This window comes from Myotis daubentonii, chromosome 13 (assembly GCF_963259705.1).
Source record: "Myotis daubentonii chromosome 13, mMyoDau2.1, whole genome shotgun sequence".
In the NCBI taxonomy this organism is placed as follows: Eukaryota; Metazoa; Chordata; class Mammalia; order Chiroptera; family Vespertilionidae; genus Myotis; species Myotis daubentonii.
Window position 1 is genome coordinate 7,933,293 of NC_081852.1, and position 27,405 is coordinate 7,960,697.

The window sequence follows — 27,405 nt, forward strand, 5'->3', positions numbered from 1 at the left end:
TTAGCGGACACCGGCGCCCGGAAGGTCAGCGTGTGAAGGAGTCGGTGGTAACGCGCGTCTCCCCGCAGTTACTGAAGAGCGGCGGCCGGACGGGCGACCGCGGCCTGAGGCGGTGGTGAGGGGCCGACGGGCAGTTTGCGGCGAGGCCATGGAGGGCGGCGGGGGAAGCGGCAACAAGACCACCGGGGGGCTGGCCGGCTTTTTCGGAGCCGGCGGAGCTGGTTACTCGCACGCGGATCTGGCCGGAGTCCCGCGTAAGTACCGCGCGCGGCTCGCGATCGTTTCTGCGACTCGGCCCGGCGTGCGGCTGCCCTGCCCTCTCTCACTTGTTGGTGCTCACGGTCCGCAGTGGCCGTGGTGCGGTTGGTGTGTCTCTGCCGCCCCGTCAGCACCGAGCAGATGTTGGGGGCCATGGGTCCCCGGCAAGCTGCCGAGGGCTCAGATGTTGCACGTTTCCTTCCTTCCGTATCCGAGCCTCGTGCCGTATCTCTCCTCCCACACGTTTATCTCCTCGTGTGGTGGGCGGGGTATTCGGCCCTATGTTAAGAGGGGGGCCCAGCTCTGCCCGTAAATGTATCCCAAACAGCATCCCGTAGAAAACCTTTTAGCGCGAAGCCGCCTCTTATACCCCACAAAGTCGCCGTCAGGTCGGAACCTCCGGAGTACAGGGAGGCGACCGAGAGAGGAGCCGGGACCCGGGCGGGGCTGGAGGTGAGCTGACCTTGCAGGTCCCCGGCCAGAAGAAAGACTTTCGGGAAAGGCGTGTGCGAGGCGGAGGTGCAGAAGCGTGAACACCGTGCCATCGCCCTCCTCGTTCCCAGGAACATGGACTCCAGACCCTCCGGACGGCGTGGGATGCGGAGAACTCGGACTTACAGATAGTAGGGACTTGGTGGAGGATAACGGCTGGATAAAGCTGTTTTCCTTTTGATAATTCTTGAATTTCTCTAGGTCCTTTAATGCTCAAGAACAACAACAAAAAACCTTTTCCAGCTCCTAGTGTCACCTGTGTCAACACTGCATCTAGAACACAGTTGATGTGTGCATCGTAGGAGGCTGGGTGTTGGCGCTCAGAGGCAACGCGTTGTCGTGTTAACTGGACTGAGGCTGAAGGCTGAGGGAGGGGTTGAAGGGTGCACACCAGTCATTGAGCACCTACAACGAGCCAGTGACTTTAATGGACCTAAGCAGTTAATGTCTTTTTTTTTTTTTCTTTGTAAGGCCGCTGCTTTCATGGAGTTTACATCCTACTGAAGTGAGCAAAGTAACAAATAAAAGCACTTCGGTTAGCGTTAAGTGTGCGTAAAGGCAGCAAAGCCAGGTCATGAGATGGTGCGGGAAGCAGGAACCATTTGAGAATGGGTCAGGGAAAGCAACTCAGGGTGTTGGTATTTGGGCTGTGGCCTGAATACAAATGCCTGGGAGGAGGCAGACATCCCCCTGAAAATGTCCGGTACCTGTGTCCCGAGAAGAAAAGAACCGCCGTATTGGAGGAACAACTGTTAGATGTGTCTGCAAAGTGGCAAGAGAGTTGGAGCGGTAGGAGATGCTGAGCAGAGGGGCGAGGAACGGCAGCTAATGTAGTGTTTGTGAGCCACGGTGAGGCGTTTGCATTTGTGAGCGTAAATGGCCGCCATTCCGGCCGATCTCCGTCCGTTGCTATGTAGAAGGTGAATTGGAGGGCCCTGGCCTGTTTGGCTCGGTGGAGAGAGCGTCGGCCTGTGAATCCCTGCGAATCAAAGGTCCGGGGTTCGATTCGGTCAGGGGCACTACCTCGGTTGGGTCGCATGCTCCTCCCAGGCCTGGGCCCTCAGGGCGCGTGCAGGAGGCAACCAAATCAATGTGTTTCTCTCTCTTCCGCTCTCTCTAAAAATCAATGGAAAAATACCCTTAGATGAGGATTTTGTTTTTTAAGTGAATTGAAGGGACTACTGTAGTCGAGTGAGATTTAATGGACTAGGATGGTGTCAATAATACAAGATAGCTATTGGATCGGAACTACTAGGACTTTCAGTTGATGAAAAGACCAGAGTCATAGGAAATGCATAGATTTGTGAACAATCAACTAAGATACAGAAGGATCCAAAGATTAAATTTAAAATGTGAGAAAGTTTATTGTCCTAACTTCAGTTAGTGGGATTCCAGTCTGGCCCTCTTGCATTTCCATTTTCTCTCGTCCTAACCCCCATCCCTGTGGTAATGGCCAAAAAATTCTCTACCCTGCCACAGTAAATCAACTCTGTCAGCAACTGTCAACATGGAACTGCCATGAAATATTTATTCACAGCACACAGCCCAAACACTGTTTCTCCCATGGAATTATTTGGTTTCTTGTCAGTTTCATTTTGCAATTTGTACAGTTGGCAAGCACTCTTGTAGCAAAGTAGAAAGAAATTAGCTTTATAATTGACCTGGGCTGTGCTTCCTTATACGTGTGGGTGCCTGAGCCACCACTGTAATACCCGGTTTGGGATTGAAGGCAATAGGAGGAGGTAGCCCCAAAACTGCCAGAGAAGAAGGATAAGCATAGAAAAGTGAGAGGAAATATCACATTCAGTGAGTCTGTGAGTCAAAATTGCAAAACATGAAACAAGAGCACAATTAATGCTAAATTAAACAACTTTAAACTTCTTGTTGCAATATGATGCTTTGTTTTCTTCTAGTGACTGGTATGAATCCTCTCTCTCCTTATTTAAATGTGGATCCACGGTATCTCGTGCAGGTAAGATTAAGACTAGTCCTTTTATGGTTTTACTAGTTAGGTGCTTACCATTAAAAAATTTTAAATGTTAGGTATTTATGCTGACCTGATCTGTAATATGTATTTTTGGAGGCACCAGTTCTCTGGTATCTATTCACCCTTTTTTCTCATAAACCCTAGGGATTTGGCTTGCAACTCTCCCTGACATTAGTTGATTAAATCTCTTTAAAAGGTTTTGGGGTTTGGTTTTTCCCCCATATTTTTTAAATTGTGGTAAAATAACACTAGCAAAATTTGCTATATAATTGTTTTTAAGTGTTATGTTCACTGTCACTAAATACATTTGTATAACCATCACCACCTACTATATCCATAACTCTTGCATCTTGTAAAAAATGAAACTCTTGTAGTCCCCTCTTTCCTGCAATTTCACTTTCTGTGGTTTCAGTTACCCATGATTAACTTTGAAAATATTAAATTTAAAAATTCCAGAAACAAACAATTTATAAATTTTAAATCATAGGCCATGCTGAATAGTGTGATGAAATCTCCCACTTCATACAGCACAGGACATAAATCATCCCTTTGTTCAGCAGATTGACACTATATATGCTACCCTCCTCTTAGTCACTTAGTAGCCTTTTCTGTTGTCAGAGAGAGAAAGACCCACAACATTCACATAACTTAATACAGTGTATTGTTAAAATTGTTCTGTTGTATTAGTAGTAGTTGTTAATCTCTTACTGTGCCTACTTTATAAATTAAACTGTCATAAGTACAGGAAAAAAACATAGCAGGTATAGAGTTCAGTACTATTCACAGTTTCAGGCATCCACTGGGGATCTTGGAACAGATCACCCATGGATAAGGGAGGACTAGTGTATCCATTACAAAATAACTCTCATTCCACCCTCCCCCCAACCCCTGACAGTCACCCTACTGTCTCTGATTCTGTATACTCTAAGTACCTCAAATAAATGGAATCATATCGTATTTGCCCTTTTGTGACTGGCTTATTTTATTTAGCATCTCATTCCATTGAATAATATTACATTTTGGTTATCCATTCATCTGTCCGTGACACTTGTATTGCTTCCATGTTTTAGCTTTTGCAAATAATGCTGCTATAAACATCTACACTAATAAAAGAGAAATGGTAATTGGCGTACGGCGATACCCTTTTCATTGGCTAATCAGGGCTAAATGCAAATTAACTGCCAACTAAGATTGGCAGTTAACTGCCAACAAGATGGCGGTTAATTTGCATATGTAGGCACAATGCAGGGAGGCGAAAGGGAAAGCAGGAAGAACCCCCTGCCACTGACAGTGATCGGAAACCCAGGGGGGAGCTAAGAGCTGGGGGGCAGGGCAAAGGCGGCCCTGGGGCCGCCTTTGCCCTGCCCCCCAGCCATGATCGGAGAATCAGGTGCCTTTTCCGCCCTGGCCAGTGATAGCAGGAAGCAGGGTTGGAGCCAGTGATGGGAGCTGGGCACAGTCGAAGCTGGCAGTCCCAGGAGCTAGGGGTCCCTTGCCTGGGCCTAAAGCGGAGCCCGCGATCTCGGGGCCGCTGCAGCTGCGGGTCTCCACTGCCCGGGCCAGACGCCTAGGCCAGAGGCATTAGGCCTGGGCAGGGGTGAAGCCTGCAACCATGGGGAGCTGGGGGTGCCCTGCCCAGGCCTGACACCTCTGCCGGAGGCCTCAGGCCTGGTCAAGGGGCCGATCCGGTGATTGGTGATCGGAGGGTGATGAGGGTCAACTCCTCTGGCCGAGGCATCAGGCCTGGGCGAGGGCCAGAGCCAGTGATCGGGGGGAGATGGGGGTCCCCTGTCCAAGCCTGACACCTCTGGCGGAGGCGTCAGGCCTGGGCAAGGGGCCAATCAGGCGATCAGAGGGTGATGGGGGTCTACGCCTCTGGCGGAGGTGTCAGGCCTGGGCAAGGGGCAGAGCCAGCAATCAGAGGGGTCTGGGGGTACCCTGCCCAGGCCTGACACCTGGGCCAGAGGCATCAGGCCTGGGCTGGGGGCAGAACCAGTGATGGGGGGAAATGAGGGTCCCCTGCCCAGGCCTGACGCCTCTGGCCCAGGCGTCAGGCTGGGCAAGGGGCTGATCCTGCGATTGGAAGGTGATGGGGGTCAACGCCTAAGGGCTCCCAGTATGTGAGAGGGGGCAGGCTGGGCTGAGGGACACTCTTCCCCCCCCCACCCACCCAGTGCACGAATTTCGTGCACCGGGCCCCTAGTGGTGTATAAATATAAATACCTCTTTCAGACCCTTTTAATTTTTTTTATTATATAGCCAGAAGTGGAATTGCGGCATCATGTGGTAATCCGTTATTTTCTGAAAAATTGCCATATTGAGTTCCACAGCAGCTATGCTAGTTTACATTCCCACCAACAGTGTTCAAGGGCTCCAATTTCTCTATGTCCTAGTCAACACTTGTTATTTTCTGGGTTTGTTTTTTTATCATAGCTATCCTAATGAGTATGAGGTAGTAACTCATTGTAGTTTTGATTTGCATTTATATCTCCTGTGGAGAAATGTCTGTTCAAGTCCTTTGTCCACATTTAAATTGCGTCTTTGTTTGTACAGTTTTCTATATATTCTGAATATTATGTCCCCTTATCAAATGCATGATATAAAAATATTTTGTTCCATCCTAGCTGGTTTGGCTTCGTTGATAGAGCATTGGCCTGCGGACTGAAGGGTCCCACTTTCAATTCTAATCAAGGCACATGCCTGGGTTGCAGCTTGATCCCCAGAAGGCAGCCGATCAATGATTCTCTTTCATCATTGATGTTTCTATCTATCTCTCCCTTTCCCTTCCTCTCTGAAATCAATAAAAATACATTTTTAAAAAATTAAAAATGGCCCTAGTCAGTTTGGCTCAGTGGATAGAGTGTCAGCCTATAGATCGAAGGGTCCCAGGTTCAATTCCAGTGAAGGGCACGTACCTCAGTTGCAGGTTCCTGCCTGGGCCCTGATCGGGATGCATGCAGGAGGCAACCAATTGATTTGTTCCTCTCACATCGATACTCCTCTCTGTCTTTCCTTCTCTCTAAAAATTAATGGAAAAATATCCTCAGGTGAGGTTTAAAAAAAAATACACAAATGGAACTGCCTTATGACCCAGCAGTTCCACGTCTGGGAATTTATCTGAAGAAACCCAAAACACTAATTTGAAAGAATATATGCATCCCTATGTTCATTGCAGCGTTATTTACAATAGCCAAGATTTGGAAGCAGCCCAAGTATCCATCAGTAGATGAGTGGATAAAACCACTATGGTACATTTGCACAATGGAATACTACTCGCCCGTAAAAAGGAAGAAAATTTTACCCTTTGCAACAGCGTGGATGGACCTGGAGAATATCCTGCTAAGTGAGATAAGCCATTCAGAAAAAGACAGGTACCATATGATTTTACTCATGTGGAATTTAATGAACAAACTGGTCTAACAAGCAAAATAGAGACAGACTTAAAGATAGCAAGCAGATAGCTCTGGTGGTTAGGGGATTGAGCAAAAAGAGAACTTGTGGACTTGGAAAACTGTGGTGATTGCAGTGGAAGGACAAATGGTGGTGGAAAAAATAAAAGAAAAATGAATAGCATTCCAGTAAAAATATTGGCATGATTTGTCATCCTATGTAATAAAAGCGTAGTATGCAAATTGTCCCCTCAACCGGGAGTTTGACCATAGGCAGGGCCAGCTGAGGGAAGGGAAGGAGTAGCCAGCTGGCAGCCCCTAGGGACCCTACCAGTGCACGAATTTTGTGCACTGGGCCTTAGTAAAGTTATAAGAAATAATAGTAAGTTAAACACAAATGAGGAAGTATAACCTGGGGATCTTTAAATGAAATCTTAAGTCCTTACATATATAAGAAAGTACTTAATTACTTGAGTTTATTTTATTAGATCAGATTATTAATATTCATGAGTCTATGCATGAACACTTGAAATTAGGGTTATACATTTTAAGGTTTACACATTGGCCCCAGTATTCTATTGTTTTGGGTTTTGTTTTGTTCTTTTCTTTTAATCCTCACCAGAGGACATGCTTAGAAAGAGAGAAGCATTGATTGCTGCCTCCCGTATACTGCGCCCCCCCCCCCCCCCCCCCCGGGATCAAGCCCACAAACCAGATATGTGCCGTGACCTGGAATCAAACCAGTAACCTTTTGGTGCTTGGGACGATGCTCAACCAATTGAGCCACTCAAACTGAGCTGTTTTGGGTTTTTTGGTTGGTTGGTTTTTTTATTAGGATATTGGATTAAACTGATCAAGAAACTTCAAAGAGTTTTGTTAGATATCTCAGGAATGCAAGGTTGATTTAACATTTGAAAACCATTGTACTGTGCCATATCAGCAAAGAAAAGAGACTACACGATTAGCTCAATAGATGCAGAAAAGGCATTTGACCAAATTTAACATTCCTTTGTGTTTAAAAAACACACACACACACACACACAAAAACAATAAACTAGGAATAAAGGGGAATGTCTTCAATCTGATAAGGTTTCTTTAATCAAAATTTCCAAAGCTATGGGACTGGGTGACGGTGGATAAAGGGATGGGAGTGGGGATGGGGACAGCTGTAATAGTGTCAACAATAAAAATGAAGCTTAAAAAAAATCCAGAGAGAGAGAGAACTCATGCGGGGGAAAAGCCAAAACTAACATGGTGAAAATCTCAATATGTTCCCACTAATAAGGAACATGACAAGGATATCCACTCTCTTCGCTTGTCTTCAGCATTGTCTTACAGGGCAATTAGGCAACAGAATGAATGGCATCCAGATTGATAAAGGAAGAAGTAAAACTATCTATTTGAAGGTGTCATGATCTTGTGTATGGAAAATCCTAAGGGTCCAGCCGGTATGGCTCAGTGTGTGAGTGTCAACCTATTCACCAGGAAATCATGCTTGGATTCCCAGTAGGGGGCTTGCAAGAGCAGCTTATCAGTGATTCTCTCATAATTGATGTTTATCTCTCTTCCTTGCTGAAATCAATAAAAATGTACTTAAAAAAGAAAGGAAATCCTAAGTACACCACAAAAAACTTAGTTTTAATTTAGAATTTCAGCAATGTAGAATGACACAAGATCAGTATACCTAATTAATTATATTTCTATATAATAGCAATGGACACCACAAAAATGAAAGTGCAAAAACAATTCCATTTGCAATGATATAAAAAAAAATATGTAGGACTAAATTCAATAAAAATGCAAAATTTGTACTTTGAAACTATAAAACATTATTGAAAAAACTTAAGAAATAAATTGAAGGTATTCCAGTTTCTTAGAAGGTTTAATATTGTTAGAATAACAGTAATTTCCAAATCAACCTGCAGATTCAACAGCCTCTATCAAAATCTCAGCAGGCTTTTTTGCAGAAATTGGCTGATTTTAAAATATATGAGAATACAAAGGATACAAAATAGCCAACAATCTGGAAAAGAAGAGCAAATTGGAGCACTCACACATCCCAATTTCAAAACTGATTCCCAAGCTACAGTAATTAAGACATTGTGGTGCTGGCACAAGGATAGCTCTATATATAGATCAACAAAATAAAATTGAAAGGCCAGAAATAAACTCTTCACATTTATAGTCAGTAGGTTTTCAACAAGGGTATGGAGACAATTCAGGAGGGAAAAATTGGTAATCATATTTTTATAGAAACCAAGAGCTTTAATTTCATGGATTCCTCCCCCAACCCAAATTAATGTAATTTGACCAGGGTCTACTCCCTCAAAATCTTTGAAAAGTTTTGTTATATGGAACAGTACTTTTTTTTTTTTTAATCCTCACCTGAGGACATGTTTATTTGTTTGTTTGTTTGTTTGTTTTAGAAAGAGAAGAGAGAAACGTTGATGTGAGAGAGAAACATCAACAGTTGCCTCCTGCATGCGCCCCAAATAGGGATCAAACCAAAGACCTTTCAGTGAACAGGATGATGGTCCAACCAACTGAGCCACACGGGCTAGGGTGAAACAGTACATTTTTATTAACTTTAAAAGCCCCAGTGACAAGTAACCATCACATTATTTTCAACTCACTATATATGAATGAAGTATATTTGCTTTCAATCCTCATCGTCTTTTTAGTATAGTTGACCGTAACAAAGAGTAAGTTGGGAATGGCATGCATTTGTACTTACTAATGTTCATCACAGCCATTTTTTAAATTACCTATTTGTAATTAATGACTCATTTTTTGATTGAAAGATAATTACTTACCTCATCAAATCAAATGTCACATTTCTAAAAACCTCAAACCAGAAGCATAATTTAAAATTAAGTCATTAATTTGAAATTCAGGAAGCACCCAAAATTTACAAAACTGTCTAATAATCTAATAATAAAAGCATAATATGCTAATTAGACCTGATAGCCGACCGTCCTTCCAGACAAAGCCGAGGGGGCTTCGAGGGCCGAGGGCAGGCCGCAGCAGCGGTGGCGGGGTGATGGGGGCAGCACCTTCCCCTGATTGGCCCGGTCGCCTCCCGCAAATGGAGGCCACACTGTGGCTTAGGCCCGATCCCCATGGGACCTTTGTTTAGTAAGTGCATTCCTGATTAGGAAAATCATAGCTCTGCACTGATTTTAAGCCATCAGTAGGATATCCCCTGATGGCTCCTGGACTGAGAGAGGGGGCAGGCCAGGCTGAGGGGACCCCCCCCCACACACACCAGTGCATGAATTTTAGTGCACTGGGCCTCTCGTGTATGAATATTATTCATGGTATGGCATCTATTCAGTGTGTGCTTATTGCCCAACCAACCATTTTTGTGTGATAAGAGTAGATGTGTTTGCTTATTTGTGCGATTTTTGCTGAGGATATATGCATAAGGCAAAAATCAAAATCCAGTGCAGAGCTATGATTTTCCTAATCGGGAATGCGCTTACTAAACAAAGGTCAGCATTTCACAAAGGGACCTGTTAGAGAGTTGCTAAATGTGTATGTGCTGTCCTTCAGGGCTTTTTCTAATCATTTTTGTGTGGAGAGCTTGGAAAAATGTATTGAACATGTCCTTCATAAGAATGTATTTTATTGCCCTAACCGGTTTGGCTCAGTGGCTAGAGAGTCGGCCTGCGGACTGAAGGGTCCCAGGTTCGATTCCAGTCAAGGGCATGTACCTTGGTTGTGGGCACATCCCCAGTAGGGAGTGTGCAGGAGGCAGCTGATAGATGTTTCTCTCTCATCAATGTTTCTAACTATCCCTCTCCCTTCCTCTCTGTAAGAAATCAATAAAATATATTTTTTTAAAAAGAATGTATTTTATTGTATTAATCATATGGTGTTATTAGAGTAGCATTTCTTATCCTAGGGTTTGGTTCATACCAAATTTTGTGTATGCATTTATTGGAAAGAGGGTCTGTAGTTTTCTTTGTAAGATTATCAGAGGAATAATTATTAAGGTAATTTTGCCCTTGCATAACTGATCCAAACTGTTGTGCTTTTATAGTTTCTGCTCATTTTTTTTAATGATCATTAGCTCTTACACATCATAAAATGGTGTTTGATATGGAATGAAAGTTATTTTCTCCTTTCAGACTGTTAAGAATAAATGGTTACTTCTCATAGCTTTCACTTTACCTTTCTCTAGGGCTGTTCTTCCTAAACTCTGTTGCACTGTTGCTTCAAATTTATTATTACACCAGAGGCCCGGAGCACAAATTCGTGCATGGGGGCAGGGGACCATGGGAGGTTGGCCACTGGCCCCAAGGAGGGAGCCAGCCCTCAGCCCCCTTGGGAAAGGGCCCGTGTCCACCACAACCCACCCCTGGTTCCCCAGCCCAGCCCAGAGCCCAAAGGCCCCGGTGGGTGGGGAGAGGAGGCAACACCGCCATGGGCACCCCGCCTCTCCCCCCTCCTCCTTCCCTCGCTGCCGCACCACCCACTGCGGCAGGCAGGCAGGCAGCTCCCAGGGAAGGGAGAGGAAGGGAGCGAGACAAATCCTTGTGTCGAGGGCTGACTTTCATTAGATTGCAGTGAGGGAGCTGCTCTGCTATGTATGAAACACCAACCCAGAAGCAGGTCTCTCTGAATGGTTTAGCAACAGGGACTGATGGGGGCCACAAGTGGTTGGCTGTGGGAGTGCACTGACCACTAGGGGGCAGCTCCTGCATTGAACGTCTGCCCCCTGGTGGTCAGTGCGCGTCATAGCGACTGGTCTGTCGTTCCCGTAGTTCGGTCACAACTGTCGCTTAGGCTTTCGTATATAGAGATAAGGCAAATTACATGCAATCTGTAAAATTTACATTGAGAAGCACAGTTCTGAACAAGGATCCTTCCTAAGAATGCAGGTGCATAACTATATATGTTGTATATTTCATTTCACTTTGACTTAGATATTGCTGTTGTTGCAGCAAGTTTTATTTTTAAGTATAGTTAAGTTTTAGTTAATTTAAGATGATACTTTCTGTGAAAAACTACTTTAACAAATTAAAAAACACTCTGCAAGTACTCTGTCTTGAGAGGAGCTCAGCTTTGTTTTCATTATTACTCCTTTAGGATACAGATGAGTTTATTTTACCAACCGGAGCTAATAAAACCCGGGGCAGATTTGAACTGGCCTTTTTCACCATTGGAGGATGTTGTATGACAGGTGGGTGTAATAAATTTTTTAAGTGTTCTTAATCTAAGTAGTCAAAGATGCTTAAAATCAAAAGCAATTAGAATATTTTACGTTTTTCATCTTTTTCTGTTATATAAAAAATGAAAAAGAATCAAAAGTGCAGTTTTTAAATATAAAGATGTATTATTTGGATGAATTGTTAACTATGATTTACTAGGGGCTGCATTTGGGGCAGTGAACGGTCTACGGCTAGGATTGAAAGAAACCCAGAACATGGCCTGGTCCAAACCAAGAAACGTACAGTAAGTCTTATGTAATCATCTGATGTGGTAATGTTGACTATTAACCGCTACTCTGTCGGCTTGATGAGCACTATCTTGTGATTACAAATGTTGAGAGTATTGATAAACTTTTTGGTCCATCTTTTTTCTTAGTCAAAATAAAAGGAACTAAGAAATCGAGTTAGTGACTCTTAAGCTTTTAAAAGGAATGATTTTTGAGCCAGTGTCCCTCAGTCAGCTAGTGCTACCCCAACCTAACTTCTCAGCTACACCTGTTTCATTCTGCAGGCCTACAAAACCTGCTTTTCAAATTTCTGAATGATTAGTATATTATTTGGATTGTTCAGGGGCATCCAGAACCATAGGGTAGTGAAGAAATAAAAAGGACATAAGAGTGGTTGCTAGATTCGCTATTACTTGACTTGAATTTAACTTCACTTTCCACTTCTGAAGTGGAACGCTACAAAAAATTTAAATCAAATTTCTAAAACTTAGAGGTAGTTCCAGAAGGAATAAGACAGTTTTCTAAGAAAATTATTTTGCAGAAAAGGGAAAGTACAATTAAGAAGATCAGAAAGTGTATGTAATATATATCTTCACCCAGCTTAAGAAATAAACATGACCAGTCCCTGTTGACATTCCCTTAATATATTGTTTAGTTTTGTATGTTTTTATACTTTATGTGAGTGAAATCACAGTATACATATATTCTTTTTTTTAATGAGAGTCTTGTTGGTCTTATTTTTTATTGTTACTGATTTCTTTAGAGAGAGAGGAAGGGAAGGGAATAGAGAGAGAGAAACATGTATGAGAGAGAAACATCATCAATCGGCTCCCTCCTGCAAAGTCCCTACCGGGGAGTGATGCCACACCCTGGGCATGTGCCTTGACAGGGAATTGAACCAGCAATTGTTGGTTCTTGGGTCTACACTCAACCGCTGAGCACTCCAGCTAGGCTACATATATTCTTCAATGGCTCACATAGAACACTTGAAACTCCATCTGCATTATTTGTTGTTTAACCAGCAGATGGCAGCAGGTGTCTGCTAGAATTAGACCTTGGGGCATTTGAAGGTAAATTCCTGTTACTGTGTTGATCGTTGCCCTTGCTTTACTAGCCCAGATTCTTGACTATTCATATATATATACATACACACACACACACACACACACACACACATATGTGTGTATGTGTATATGTGTGTGTGTGTATATATATATCTTAATTTTTGTTCCTTGCTCCGATAATTTTTTTTTTTACTTTTTGTGTTGTGGAGAATTTGGAATGTATATAAAAGTAGGCAAAATAGTACAGTGAACACCTGTGAACCATAACGTATGCTCAATAGCCATCAACCAAGACCAATTATGTCCCATCTCCTTCTTCCCTTCCATATTATTAAGAAACCAATTGCCAGTGTTCTATCATTAAATATTAATTTGGAAGATCTAGAAAAAATAACCTTTGTTTTTTAAAACAGTAACGTTATTAATTTTTAGAGAGTCAAATTAGTTTTCATTTTTTAGAAATCTTTCACGCCGTTTTTTACATAATCATGCTGCTCTTCCTAGATAAGGAGACAGCATTTAAAAATGGAAAAAAGATAGGGTTTCAAGCTAGACAGATCTATGTATCTTCAAAGCCTAGTTCTATTACTTGCTATTTTGTAATCTTAGGTAAGCTTTCCGTACAGTCTGCCTATAAAGATTGTTGAGAGATGATTAAAGTTAGAAGTAAAGGCCCAGTATGTGGAGGTACGGTGCCCAGTTGCATCCCAAAGAATTTTACCAATTTGCAGTGCTATCAGCAGTACAATACTATGAAAATTAAGAGTTTTTAAAGCTTGTGACAGCCCTAGTCAGTGTTGCTGAGCTGATGAGTGTTGTCCAATGCACTTTCCGGCCATCGGTTCAATTCCTGGTCAGGGCACAAACCCAAGTTGCGGGTTTGATCCCTCGTCCGGGTACGTGACGAAGGCAGCCGCTCAGTGTTTCTCTCTCACATTGATGTTTCTGTCTCTCTCTCCCCTCTCTTCCTCTCTTTAAAAATCAATCAAAAAAGAGTGGTTTCTGTTTGACAATTTTTTTAAAAGGCTTGTGACAAATGTAAAAACAACGTGCTAAACTTTAAATATATTGGTAAATAATTAATTAAAACAATATACTTCTCTATAAACAACCTTTTATAAGTAATACAAATTTTTATCATTGAGCATTAATATTTATTTTTTTTTGTTTGCTACTATAATTCTATAATACCCAGCAGTAGTCAGCTGTCCAGACAGATCGTTCCTGTGATGGTGTTACACTGCTGGGAGAGAAATGTCCTGTCTTCTTCCTCCAGTTGCCCCTGTCACTGTTCTGGTGGCATCAGGCGCTGGTGCAAGGCAGAACTGTGCTTCCTTGAGAGTGTGCTAAGCATCCACTTTGGCTGCTTAGTTCTAGTGTGGGAGCAGACACAGCGTGCTTTCTCCGTGGGTTCTGGTTTGTTTTTTCCTTCTCTTCGAGTACATATTTATTTTTATTCTGCCCTATGTTCTATAATATTCCATGATTGGATTTTACTTAATATTCTCAACATATACCCCTCCCCCCCAAAAAAACCTTAATTGTATGCTACTTTGTTCATTATAATGGCCATGTCGGTTTCTATAAACTTTTTTCTTTTTGTGTTTCTGTAAACTTCTTATAAAAATACATTTCAGGCTGTCATTCAAAGCCTTTATGTGTTTGATATATATTTAATAATCTTATATATGTAAGAAATGTCCTTACTTGTTACTCACAATGATTGGCGTTTTTAACATACCTTCATTTATATTTCTATAAAGTAAAAGCCATTCTTACTGAATTCTGAGGAGGTATTAAGTTTTTTTTCATGAAGAAATTTGGAATTGGATTAATACTTTTTAAATAGCTGCAATTATGGTTTTTCACATTACTAGAGGAAATAATGATTCTAAATACAGATTCTTTGTCTTTCTGCCCTTGTAGGATTTTGAACATGGTGACGAGGCAAGGGGCACTTTGGGCTAATACTCTAGGTTCTCTGGGTAAGTAAAGATTTCACTTGATAATAAATTATTAATGAAAAGAAAGAATGTACACATATCATGAACAATTTGATCAACCAAAATGTTTTAAATTCTAGGAAGAACAGGAGCTACATAAAATAATCCCAAGGTTCTAATACCATCTTGTATACCATTTCTGAATGTTTTAAATCTTTTAAAACTCTAAAAAAAAAAACCCTCTAAGTACTCTCCTATCCAAGCACAACACCAAATAAAATCATGAACCTTTCCAAATACCTTCTTTGCATATCCGGAGTCATAGTCACATGCCTGGCTTAGTGACTATAGCTCGTCCTCCTTTTTGTTTTAAGTGAGTATACATAGCATTCCATCATATGGAAAGTCCCTTTCTGGACCAGTCTCTTCCTGATGGGCATTTTAGTTGTTGCCCAAGTGATCCTGCTGGCAACATGGGAAAGCAGCAGGTCATCCACAAAAATCTGCTCTGCCCTCCACCATAAGCCAGCTGCTTATATTGGGTAGGAGGACAAAGATTACATGGGAAAGTGGGCCCAGGGTAATCATTACAGGTTACAAGTCATGTAGGCTTGGCAGGGGGGCGAGGGGGGGCATGGGGAGTGTCACATAGGGTGGGGTGGAGGGGTCAAATGTGGCAGTTTTGAGAACAGGTAAGAAAAAGGGTTAATGCAGCAATTTTTCAACTGGTGTGCCTGGTACATGGGAACTTTGATGCTAAATCTAAGAAAGTCTGGGTAGAACAGAATGGCTGAGTGATCACTCTTTATACCTTTGAATACTTACAGAATGATGACTGTAGGATACATTTAACTAAGTATAATTTCTATACTGACTTTTAATCACCATTGTATTACTGATCAGTTCCATTTCCCCTGTAGCTTTGCTTTATAGTGCATTTGGTGTCATCATTGAGAAAACACGAGGTGCAGAAGATGACCTCAATACAGTAGCAGCTGGAACTATGACGGGCATGTTGTATAAATGTACAGGTAGGAGATTTTGAATAGAGAGCTCTCTTAATACACTTGAAGTATGCTTTTGATGCATAGATTTCGAAGGAATCTGCATCCCTTTTTTTTGCAGTATAATCTAGTGTTCTCAGAAACCAGAGATTGTTGCGGTTTTGGTTTGTTTAGTTTTGGTAAAATACATATAAGATTAACCATCTGACCATATTTTTAAGTGTACAGTTGAGTAAAGTTAATATATTTACATTGTTGTGCAACCAATCTCCAGAACTTTTCTTCATTTTGCAAAACTGAAACTACTCATTAAGCAACTCTCCATTTCTCCCTTCAGCCCCTGGCAACTACCATTTTGCTTTCTATCTATGAAATTGACTAGGTACCTGATGAAAGTGGAATCATACAGTATTTGTCATTTTGTGACTGGCTTATTTCATTTAGTGTAATGTCCTCAAGGTTCATCCATGTTACAGCATGTGTCACAATTTTTTTCCATTCTAAGCAGATACTTGGTTGCTTCCACCTTTGGCTACCTTGAATAATACTGTTATGTATGAACATTAGATAAACTAAATACCATTCAATTTTGAAAATAAAGTCCTAAGAGTTGATCCAAAATGGTCTGGGGAAGATCAAATATCAAATTCTCCTCTAAAATAGAAAAATAATTAACATTCACTGAACTATGATTATACTCTCAGCAGTGAATACTTAATAATTTGTTTTATTTAAAACTGTGAAATGAGAATCACACTCCAGCTTTATATCTGAGCACAGTACTAAGACGACCTTTTTCAAAATGTCATATGAGCAGTGACAGCCTCACATTTTTCATCACGTCAGTTTGTTTGTTTTTTATTTATTTTTCACAGAGAGGAAGGGAGAGGGATAGAGAGTTAGAAACATTGATGAGAGAGAAACATGGATCAGCTGCCTTCTGCACACCTCCTACTGGGGATGTGCCTGCAACCCAGGTACATGCCCTTGGCCGGAATCGAACCTGGGACCTTTCAGTCCGCAGGCCGATGCACTATCCACTGAGCCAAACCTGTGAGGACCGTCACGTCAGTTTTAAATTACTTAATTAAACTGCTTAAGTTCTTCACTCCTGTCTCTGAAGAACACTTTCATGTGTTTGATTGCTTTATTATGTCTGAGACACTTGATTAACTGAGTAATTCTGTTTATTAGGAATTCTTTCATCACATGTATCAGGTAGTATTTTTGCTCAATTTTTATGAGAAAGAAATGTGAGAAGTCTCTCATGGTTATAAAGTCCAAGTTTTCCTATCATATCTAGAGTGAGAGGCTTTTCTATTTTGAAATAGATTGCATTTGGAATTTTATTCCTAAGAGCTCACACAGCTTCTTACACCATGTATGGTGTGTTTACATGCAAACAGTTTCCCGGTAGAATATGTCCATGAAATGTTGCCTTGGCATAGAAAAAGCTTATTAAAAACCTAAAAACACTTTCATATTGAAAATCTGTAGGGTCAGGCAAAAGAATTTAAAATTTTAATTGGCAGCACAAAGGTGGCACTCAGCCAGAAAGGGTTTTTAAATAACAAATTAATATTTTAAAAAATGAAGATTTCACAAAACTCTGGAATTCCAGCTTCTTTTGAATAAATGGAAGACACCAAGCTCACACTGTATGGTGGCAAATGGCTGGAGCAGAATGGGGAGCCACTTCTACCCCAGTGGGTGGGCATGGAAGCTGAGTCCCCACCATTCCGTTTTCTTACTCAGAGTAAGCCATTATGGCATTTCCTGTGTTAGGAGCAGTTCTGAATATACAAATGCAAATTATCTAATTTAAGGCATTATGCATATTTGAAAAATAGAAAGGAAAAGGCTGAATACTTGATATTATCAAAAGAAATGGTAGCCAGTTTTCTGTGTCTAGGACTTCCTTGCAGTAATAGCTTGGGACAGCTTCCACATAAATTATGGAATAGAAAGCCCTTGGCTCAAAAGAGAAAAAGCAAAAAAGATTATCCATTAGTTCTGTCAGGTGATGAGTTGGTTGCAGCTCCCTTTCCGTTGGGGACCATAAAGGAAGGTAAATGATCTGCTGAACCAAAATTCCAGCATTGCTTCCCATCCCTGCCTCAGCAAAGGCAGATTGGTGTCTTTTATTGATTTTGTGTGGCAGGAATGCAAATGTGTAACTTCCACTTTCAGATTTGGAAAAGAGTTTGGGCACCCTAGTCTAGAGCAGCATAAACTATTAGGGGAGGAATTTCACATTTAGAGAAGGGCTAATTCCTGCTGACCTAAAATATTTGCAATCCCCAGTGTACTCTTCAAAATATTACTTTTTTTTAAAAAAAAGTGTAGCTCTGGGCTGTCACTTTAGCCCAAACCAGTTTGGCTCAGTGGATAGAGCATCGGCCTGTGGACTGAAGGGTCCCAGGTTCTATTCCGGTCAAGGGCACATGCCCGGGTTGTGAGCTCAGTCCTCAGTAGGGGGTGTGCAGGAGGCACCCAATCAAAGACTCTCTCATCATTGATGTTTCTATCTCTCCATCTCCCTTTCTCTCTGAAATCAACCATATATATGCATATATGTGCATGTGTATGTATGTATACACACACACACACATCTATAATAATCCTATCTAATAATAGACAAACAGGGTAATTGACCGTACCTTTGCTACGCCTCCCATTGGCTAATCAGCATGATATGCAAATTAACCTCCAACAAAGATGGTGGTTAATTTGCATACATAGGCTCCAAGCGGTGGAGCGAAGACTGAAGGCAAGCTGGAACAGCGAAGATGGAGGACGGAAGGCAGCTCCGGCCAGAGCAAAGGCCTGGGTCCCGGCTGCCGGAGGAAAACGTGTGCCCGCAGCCAGGAGAAGGGAAGGCCTATTGCACAAATCTCTTCGTGCAACAGGCCTCTAGTAAAAGTATAATATGCTAATTAGACTGGACAGCCAGACGAAGCCGGAATTTCGTGCATCAGGCCTCTAGTATAAAATAATAAATGTGTTAAAAAGGGGGGGGGAGGGGAAGGACTTTAGAATGAAAGTAGTATGATCCAATGTAGCCACTTTAGTACAAAAGTAGTACTTTTGCAGCTACTTAGTAGAAAGAAAAGTTATGAGGAAAATACTACATGACAAAATGGGCTATTGTAACCAGACAACCAAGGAGTCAGGGCTGCCTGTCACTACGTGAGCCAATTAAGCAGAGACAGGGTTGACTCATACATGAGCGTTTATTCCAATCCTACTGGCAGCATGGGAGAGCAGCAGGTCATCCACGAAAATCTGCTCTGCCCTCCACCATAAGCCAGCTGCTTATATTGGGTAGAAGGACACAGATTACATGGGAAAGTGGGCCCAGGATAATCATTACAGGTTACAAGTCATGCAGGCTTGGCGGGGGCGGGGGGGGGGGGGGGGTGTCCACATAGCGTGAATGCCCTTAGGCGCCTCAGGACCAGATTGTAGATAAATAGGGGCTGGGGTTGTAAAGAGCAGGTGCTTCCAGAATAGATTGTCTCAGCCTGGAGGTTATAAATCTCTCCATAACCATAGGCAGTTCTTGGGACAGGAGGTTGGACTGCATTTCGATGTGAGCTCCCATGTCCCAGGGCGTACAATTCCCAGCCAAGAGAAAATGTGCTTTCTAATCAGAACAGAACCATCATGGTTAACAGCATGATTAATATGTCTCATAATTAGTTTCCAGTATTCTATTTCTGCTCCTAACATTGTCACACCAGAAAGAGGCTAATTTTTTTTAATCCTCACCCAAGTATATGTTTATTGATTTGAGAGAGAGAGAGAGAGAGAGAGAGAGAGAGGAAGGGAGAAAGAAACATCTATCAGTTGCCTCCCATACGCACCCTGGCTGGGTTTGAACCTGCAACTTTTTTCATGTACACTGACATTCCAACCAGCTGAGCCACCCTGCAGGGTCAAGAGGATAATTTTTAAAGTAATAATTCTGATGATACCATTTTTTAAATTTTGCCCTAGCCGGGTTGGCTCAGTGGATAGAGTGTCGGCCTGTGGACTGAAGGGTCCTAGGTTCGATTTTGTTCAAGGGCACATGCCTGGGTTGCGGGCTCTATCCCCTGTGTAGGGCGTGCAGGAGGCAGCCGATCAATGATTCTCTCTTATCATTGATGTTTCTATCTCTCCCTCTCCCTTCCTCTCTGAAAATCAATAAAAATATAATTTTAAAACATTTTCACTTTATTTTGTTAATCCTCACCCGAGGATATTTTTTCCATTGACTTTTAGAGAGAGGGAAGGAGGGGGAAAGAGGAACATCAATGTGAGAGAGACACATCAATTGGTTTCCTCCCATACGTGCCCCGACCTGGGCCAGGGATCCAACCTGCAACCCAGGTATGTGCCCTTGACCAGGAGTTAAAACTGGGACCCTTTGGAGCATGAGCCGGCACTGAGTGACACCGACCAAGGCAATTTTCTTTTCTTCTTTTCCATCACCATTTATCCCTTCTATGCCTTCTTTCACCTCCCCCCACATACAAGCTGTCTTCCTGCTCTCTGTCTATGAGACTATCTCTATTTTGCTTGGTAGTTCAGTTCATAATGATTTTAGTTCAGACCTAATGTTTACTTAATAAGTTATGTAAATATTTTTCAGAAGGCGTGAAATGTCATTATTAGATTTCCTGTGGCATATGAAAGTATTTAATAATAGCCAGTATTCTATCAGAACAAGAACAGCTTTAGTTTTGCTATTATCCATAAGTTTTGGAATGATTTAGAGGCTGATCACTTATCTTCAGGAAATAAGGCCTCAGAAACCAAGACATGGGCCCCCCTTGCCACTCACAAAAAATCCCTGATCAGTTAATCCTGCTCCTTCCATAAGAAAGTCATCTATAAAAGCAAACTAAGCAGAAGTAAAAAGATACGCAAATCCAGTTAATCAAGCAATTGTCATCAGTTGTTATTAAAAGGTAATATTTATCCATGAATGCCAGGCCTTCAAAATTAAATTCTGTGTGTCAAAAGGAGGAGCCTCTTGATGACTTTTTTGTTTCTGTTACTGACATCAGCATTGTTCCAGCAAATAAAAATGCATGTAACATATAAAATACGCAAAGGGCTAACTGCCATAATATAGAAAACATTTCAACAAATCACTTAAGTAAAAAATGGAGTAAGGATATGTCAGACACTTCAGGGGGAAAATACAAATGACTGCTCAATGATAGAAGTGGTTCAGTCTCACAAGCAGCCAGGAAAAGTAAAACATTAAGATAATATTTTTCACCAACTGGCTTAAATAAGGTGATGGTAGATGGCATTTAATATTGGCAAAAGATAAGCAGGTGTTTTGAAGGGAAATTTGGCATGAGTTATTATTTTAAATATGTAGATCCTTTGCTCAAGTAATCTAACATTCGGCAGTTTATTCCACAGCAAACTAAGGCATAGATGCAAAACTAAGGCTTTTGAGACTCACTTCAAGGAGAAGGTGATGTTTGCACAAAGACTGACACATGAGGGAGCATGTGAGGTGGGAGTCTGGAGGGAGTGATATAGGTAAAGGCCCTGCAGCATGAGTTCAAAGGCATTGGGAGGAGTATTTGAATCTGGGGTCATAAAAATGGCAAGGGCCCTAACCGGTTTGTCTCAGTGGATAGAGCGTCGGCCTGCAGACTCAAGAGCCACAGGTTCGATTCCAGTTAAGGGCATGTACCTTGGTTGGGGGCACGTCCCCAGTGGGGAGTGTGCAGGGGGAAGCTGATCTATGTTTTTCTCTCATCGATGTTTCTGTCTATCCCTCTCCCTTCCTTTCTGTAAAAAATCAATAAAATACATTTTTTTAAAAAAAATGGCAAGGGACCAAATCGTGGAGCAGATAGAGCTTCACACGCCACAGGAAAGAATTTGGCTTGCCTAGACATCCGTTAATCTTACCTCCTAAATACTTGCATTTATTTTTACTTGTAAACTTTAAATTGTTTGTAACTTCCAGAGAGAGTTAAACTTTCACTCTTCTTCTGAGTACAAAGTTTATACCAGGAGATATTCACTCAGGGTTGATAAACCCTCTAAAACTTGCATAAGATTCTGAAAGAGTCTGGGACACTCCCTACCACCACAGAAAAGCCCCCTTGAAAAAGACTAAGGATCTGTGAAAATAGTCCTAAACGGACGCAGTAATGGAGTCAAATACAGCTGAGATAGTTTAGTGTGTATAGTGTTGCACGGAAGAACTGGCACTGCATGGGAGAGAGGGTGAGACTGTGCTGAGGGAAGCACAGCAAAGTCAGTGTCTACTGTTGAAAGTCATATATCACTTCCACTCTAACAGCAACAAGAAAAAACAGGGAAGCAGGAAACAGCCTCCAGTGACCCAGTCACCTTTGATTTCTACCTTTTTCTCACTATTCCCTCATTTCATCAGTTGTGACCACCTGACACTCAACCACTAAGCCACACCGGCTGAGCTCCATTGATTTTTAGAGGGCGTGAAAGGGAGTTGGGGAGAGAGAGAGAGAGAGAGAGAGAGAGAGAGAGAGAGAGAGAGAGAGAGAAACATCCATGTGAGAGAGACAGATCAATTGGTTGCCTACTGTAAGCACAACCACAAGGGCTAGGGATCAAGCCTGCAACCAAGGTACATGCCCTTGACCAGAATGGAATCCGGGACCCTTCATTCCACGGGCCAATGCTTTATCCACTGAGCCAAACCAGCTAGGGCGATAATCATATTCTTTAGAATCATGAAGATAAAGACAATTAGGGAACAGGGGATTAAGGTGAGGATGGGACTGCACCAGACAATTGTGCATAATGAAAGTCTTTTAGTGCTGTCTTGACTTTTAAATTGTGTATTGGGCTACTTTGATAATAACAAAAGTGAATAAAGATTTAACAAACAAAAGTGAATAAAGATTTAACAACATAAAAAGTAGGCATTACTTTGGGAGTGGGGTGGAGAGGTACAGTGTAGTGGGTACAGAGTTTCAGTTTTGCAAGATGAAAGTTCTCTGGAGATGGATGATGATGGTAGCACAGCATTGCCAGTGTACTTAATGCTACTGAACTGGACACTTACGGTAAATTACCATGTTACATGTATTTTAAAACAATTTTTAAAAGTAATACAAAACAATTGTCAAGTTCATGCAAAATTTTAAATGTTTAGTAGCCATCTCAGTGTGTGTAGGTAAGGTTGTTCTTCTAAAGCAGAGGCCACCAGTTCCCTTTTGCTAGATGCCTGTCTATTCCTTATGCTTTACTTTTCTTTTTTAGCTACATTTTAAATGCTTATATAAGTACTGCATAATAGCCTTTGGTCCCTCAGAGCCTAAAATACTTATTTCCTGTCCATTTTAAGAAAAATTTGCCAATTCCTGCTCTAAAGTAATTATCAGTTCAATATCTAAGCTCTGCCATTAGCCAGCTCTCTGCCTCCCAAAAGGCATTTAAAGATTCTGGGCCTCATTTCCCCATGATTAGAAGGAATATTTGCCCTCGCTGTTAGTTGTGTAAGGATCCAAAAGATGGAAGGTAAATCTGTGAGACACATCTCGTTTGTTGTGCTTTACAGACACCGACCGTTGGCCTTATTTGATTACTCTGTGTTCAGAACAAGATATTTGCTAATCAACTTCCTGTGCTTAGTTAGCCAGAAGTTGATTACAGAAAGCTTAAAGCCAAGGTCCTCAAACTTTTAATAGATCAACCAGTTGAAAACTCTAAAGTTAGTGGTAAGAGTTAAAACTAAAACATGGCTGGTATGTGATAAAAGGCTACCCTAGAGTAAGGATTAACTGTGCTTAGTACCTCAAACACTGCATATTTTTGGTGTGTTTTTTGCTGGAAATAATTTTTTTCTAGTCTTCAAAGAAGTAACTTGATTTGAACTAAGTTTGCTTTATTTTGGTCAGAAAGTAGAAAGCTTTCTGGGGGATACACTGTTAATGAACACTTAATATGCCATTGATGTCCCAAAGATCAGAAAGCCTTCCAGTTTCATTGTTACCCCAGTGCCTATGCCCAGGAGGTTCATCTGATGGCTGAAAACTAGTGTAAAAATCTTTCCAAAAGGGTCAAGTAGAAGCTATGTTAAGATACTCAAAGCAGTGGGCCAACTGGCAGGCAGTTAGCAGCTATTTCCAAACCCACAGGCAGACTTCAGAGCTCTGGGTCTGCAACCTCGTAACCCAGTGGTCGGCAAACTGCGGCTCGCGAGCCACATGTAGCTCTTTGGCCCCTTGAGTGTGGCCATGAAGTTTCAATCACACTGTACGTGCGCGCCCGCACGTGGTATTTTGTGGAAGAGCCACACTCAAGGGGCCGCAGTTTGCCAACCACTGCCCTAGTCCAGTGGTCGGCAAACTCGTTAGTCAACAGAGCCAAATATCAACAGTACAACAATTGAAATTTCTTTTGAGAGCCAGATTTTTTTAAACTTAAATTGTATAGGTAGGTACATTGTTGTTAACTTAATTAGGGTACTCCTAAGGCTTAGGAAGAGCCACACTGAGGGGGCCAAAGAGCCACATGTGGCTTGCGAGCCGCAGTTTGCTGACCACTGTCTAACCTAAAGGTCCAGGGAAGTTAGTCCGAATGTTTGATCCCAGGAAAGAGTACCTATGGATATTATTGTGCTTTCAGTTCCTTGCCTTCCATCATTTTTCTGATCAGTAGCAGTGAGGCCACCTTAGCTTATGCTTTGTGTTGACTCAGAATGGTTAGAGCAGCCGTGGGCAAACTACGGCCCGCGTGCCGGATCCGGCCCATTTGAAATGAATAAAACTAAAAAAAAAAAGACTGTACCCTTTTATGTAATGTTGTTTACTTTGAATTTATTAGTTCACACAAACACTCCATCCATGCTTTTGTTCTGGCCCTCCGGTCCAGTTTAAGAACCCATTGTGGCCCTCAAGTCAAAAAGTTTGCCCACCCCTGGGTTAGAGTATTAAATTTCTGTAATCTGTTTCAGAGAACCCTCATTATACTCAAAAGGTTAGGTTTAGTAACTGAGCCATAGTGATCTGGCAGATAGCTTAGTTTTTATTCTCCTGTACTTTGTAGTTTTTTCCATTTTAGGAAATTGGTCTAATTATAGTTCACTTTCAGCCCATAGAACTTTTTGACATACGCATCAGAAATAATTCATAGGTCCTTATTAAACTGAGATTGTTTTAAATGAGCAGATTGACTGTACATTACTTTTGTTTTACTCACATTGAATACAGTTGCAAGTTAAACTGCAATGCCTAGTCTAACTATAACAAGATGATATAGAGATCTGGACTTCAAGGAGATATCTCCTATTTAAATTTTTTTGATGTTCCTGACTCTCCCCCTCCCCATATTTGACATCTACTTACAGATGTTGTGTATGCAGTTTCTGTTTGGGTCTGTTTAAGAGAGATAATTAGGGCGTTTCATAGTGGAAGCCTAATAAGCAGCTCGGCTATCAGAACTCTTCAGACTAGAGAGGCTCCTGGAAGGAGTGGCCATTTAATCTATCAGCTGAAACCATCTGGCAGGACATTCATTGCCAAAATGGTTGAAGTGAATTTGGCAACATCACTGAATTTCACAGAATTTCCTGTCTCAGACCTCAATAAGGTAATCACTGGATTGCAGCTCCATTCCCTTTTCGATCCTGACACAACTTGAAAAAAATACTCCACAGGTGCAGAGGTAGCTGCCTAAAGTTTATGGTCCCTACTTGTTTATGAAACTGTAAAAAACGTCAAGTACTTAAGTTACTTTTGGTAACCCCCATTTGTCTTAGCAGACTTGGGGGCTATTTTCAAATAACTGGCTGAAACATTTTTGTTTCTGCATTTCAAACAAAATATCTATTGCTGATGCTTTTCAACACGAAAACTATTTTGTTAAGCAAAGAGTCTAATCCTTGAATGTTTTCAACTAGTGTGATGATGCTAAAAGCCTCATTGCTTTGTAGTTGTAGAAGATTGTCTGACACATCAGTGTAGGGATGGGGGCAGGGGAGTGGTGCTTCACCAGCACCTAACTCAAAGCTTCATTATAGCCACTTTTTACCACTACTTGAATCCTTAAAGTTAGTATTTTCAGAACATGTGCAGAGTCCAAAGAGAGTGTCTCCTTGTCTATATTATTGCCTTACTATCGTCAGTTGACAGTGCCAGTGAAGTCTGTATTAGGAAATACTTTATCTGGCTGAGACTTCAATGATAAGCATAAGATCTTTAAAAGTATAAGAACAAGTCAGATTGAGAAGTCAAGAAATTTTTAATACTGATTCTTATGTAAAAATTGTGACATTGAAAAATGTTTTAAATGAAATATAGTATGTATATTAAACAGATCATTTAGGGCAGCGGTTCTCAACCTGTGGGTCGTGACCCCCTTTGGCGGTCAAATGACCCTTTCACAGGCGTCGCCTAAGACCATTCTGCATATCAGATATTTACATTACAATTCATAACAGTAGCGACATTACAGTTATGAAGTAGCAACAAAAATAATTTTATGGTTGGGTCACAACATGAAGAATTGTATTTAAAGGGCCAGAAGGTTGAGAACCACTGATTTAGGACATTTATCTCCTGATTTGGTTTATTATATCACTTGTAAAACTTTTACTCTCCGCTTGGGATGGAGTATTTATAAACATGAATGCTATGTCTCCATCTTGATACTCCTTTAATCCTTTGGTGCTAGGACACTATGCAATACAAATCTCTTTCTCTCTCCCCCAGGTGGTCTTCGAGGGGTAGCACGAGGTGGTCTAGCAGGACTGACACTTACTAGCCTCTATGCACTATATAACAACTGGGAGCACATGAAGGGCTCTTTGCTCCAACAGTCACTCTGAAGATTCTGCCAACTTGTGACTAGAGGACACTTTAGTAGTCATCCCGATCAATTTATGAGTCCGTCTGGAGTTCTCTTCTATACCTACAAATAGTTTGAAAAATTGTGCAGATTTCCGAATTGCTGTGATGAAGATGGTTGACTAGAATGGCTTTCCTTCCAGCCATTAGTGAGTTGAACCCAAAACCCTTTGGTGGCTGAGTAATATGGTTCTTTTTCAAGATCTTGCACCTGTTCTCTTTGTTACCTCCTGAACTGGAAAACCACTTACTCCCATCATTCAGGTCATTCTTGTTGTCAGTACTATATTCACCATGTTTGTTCATTTAATGATCCAAGACTGTAATATTGCCTTGTATTCCCAATAAAGTGTGAAAAACCAAAGTCCACTCCAACGTAAACATAGTGGGTGTTTCCATTTAAAAACATCTTTCTGATTTTAAAGTGAAATTTACTCTTAGCATTTTTTTCTGCCCCAACTTGGCTAAAACATGTTTTTATGTTTGAATTGAAATGAAGGGTTACTGGCAGTATTAACAGATGGGTTAAAATTTTCCTCCAATAGAGTTGACACTAAATAACCTCAAGATACTTCAGATTAAATATTATACCATTAGTGTGCTAGAACCACCTGTCCAGTGATCATGCTTAATTATGTATATATTAACTGGTCCCCTTTCTGGGGATAGTTAGAAAAAGAGATGTAATAGATAAGAGTTTTAAGTTTTTAAGGAAGCCTTGGGAAAGTGAAAGGAAATAAAGGCAAGTTATTTCTAGTTTCTATATATGAAAAAATAAAATTGCACTGCAGATTATACATATATAATAAATTCTAAACAACTGGTGGTTATGATTGGAAAAAGTGGGGCCTTTTTGGATGCATCTAGTAAGGAGGGATTTGGCAGAAAGTTTTAGCAAATTGAAAATTAAAAGGAATAACATGAAGAGTTTGTAGCAACAGACTGAAAATGGAAGTTAGTAGCAGCATACCTGTTCTT

General features: G+C 41.4%; 1 protein-coding gene and 1 non-coding gene across 2 annotated transcripts; both read left to right on the plus strand.

The window, feature by feature from the left end:
• LOC132214730 (mitochondrial import inner membrane translocase subunit Tim23) lies at positions 1-26,796 on the plus strand. Its single transcript, XM_059662114.1, has 7 exons — positions 1-254; positions 2,664-2,722; positions 11,218-11,311; positions 11,499-11,583; positions 14,557-14,615; positions 15,494-15,604; positions 26,293-26,796. The coding sequence occupies exons 1-7, from the start codon at positions 149-151 to the stop codon at positions 26,406-26,408; spliced, it is 630 nt and encodes a 209-aa protein (XP_059518097.1). The 5' UTR covers positions 1-148; the 3' UTR covers positions 26,409-26,796.
• Positions 13,821-14,023, plus strand: LOC132215024 (small nucleolar RNA SNORA74). Its single transcript, XR_009448395.1, has one exon. It is a non-coding gene; the product is annotated as a small nucleolar RNA SNORA74 (small nucleolar RNA).
• Positions 26,797-27,405: the final 609 nt, after the last annotated feature.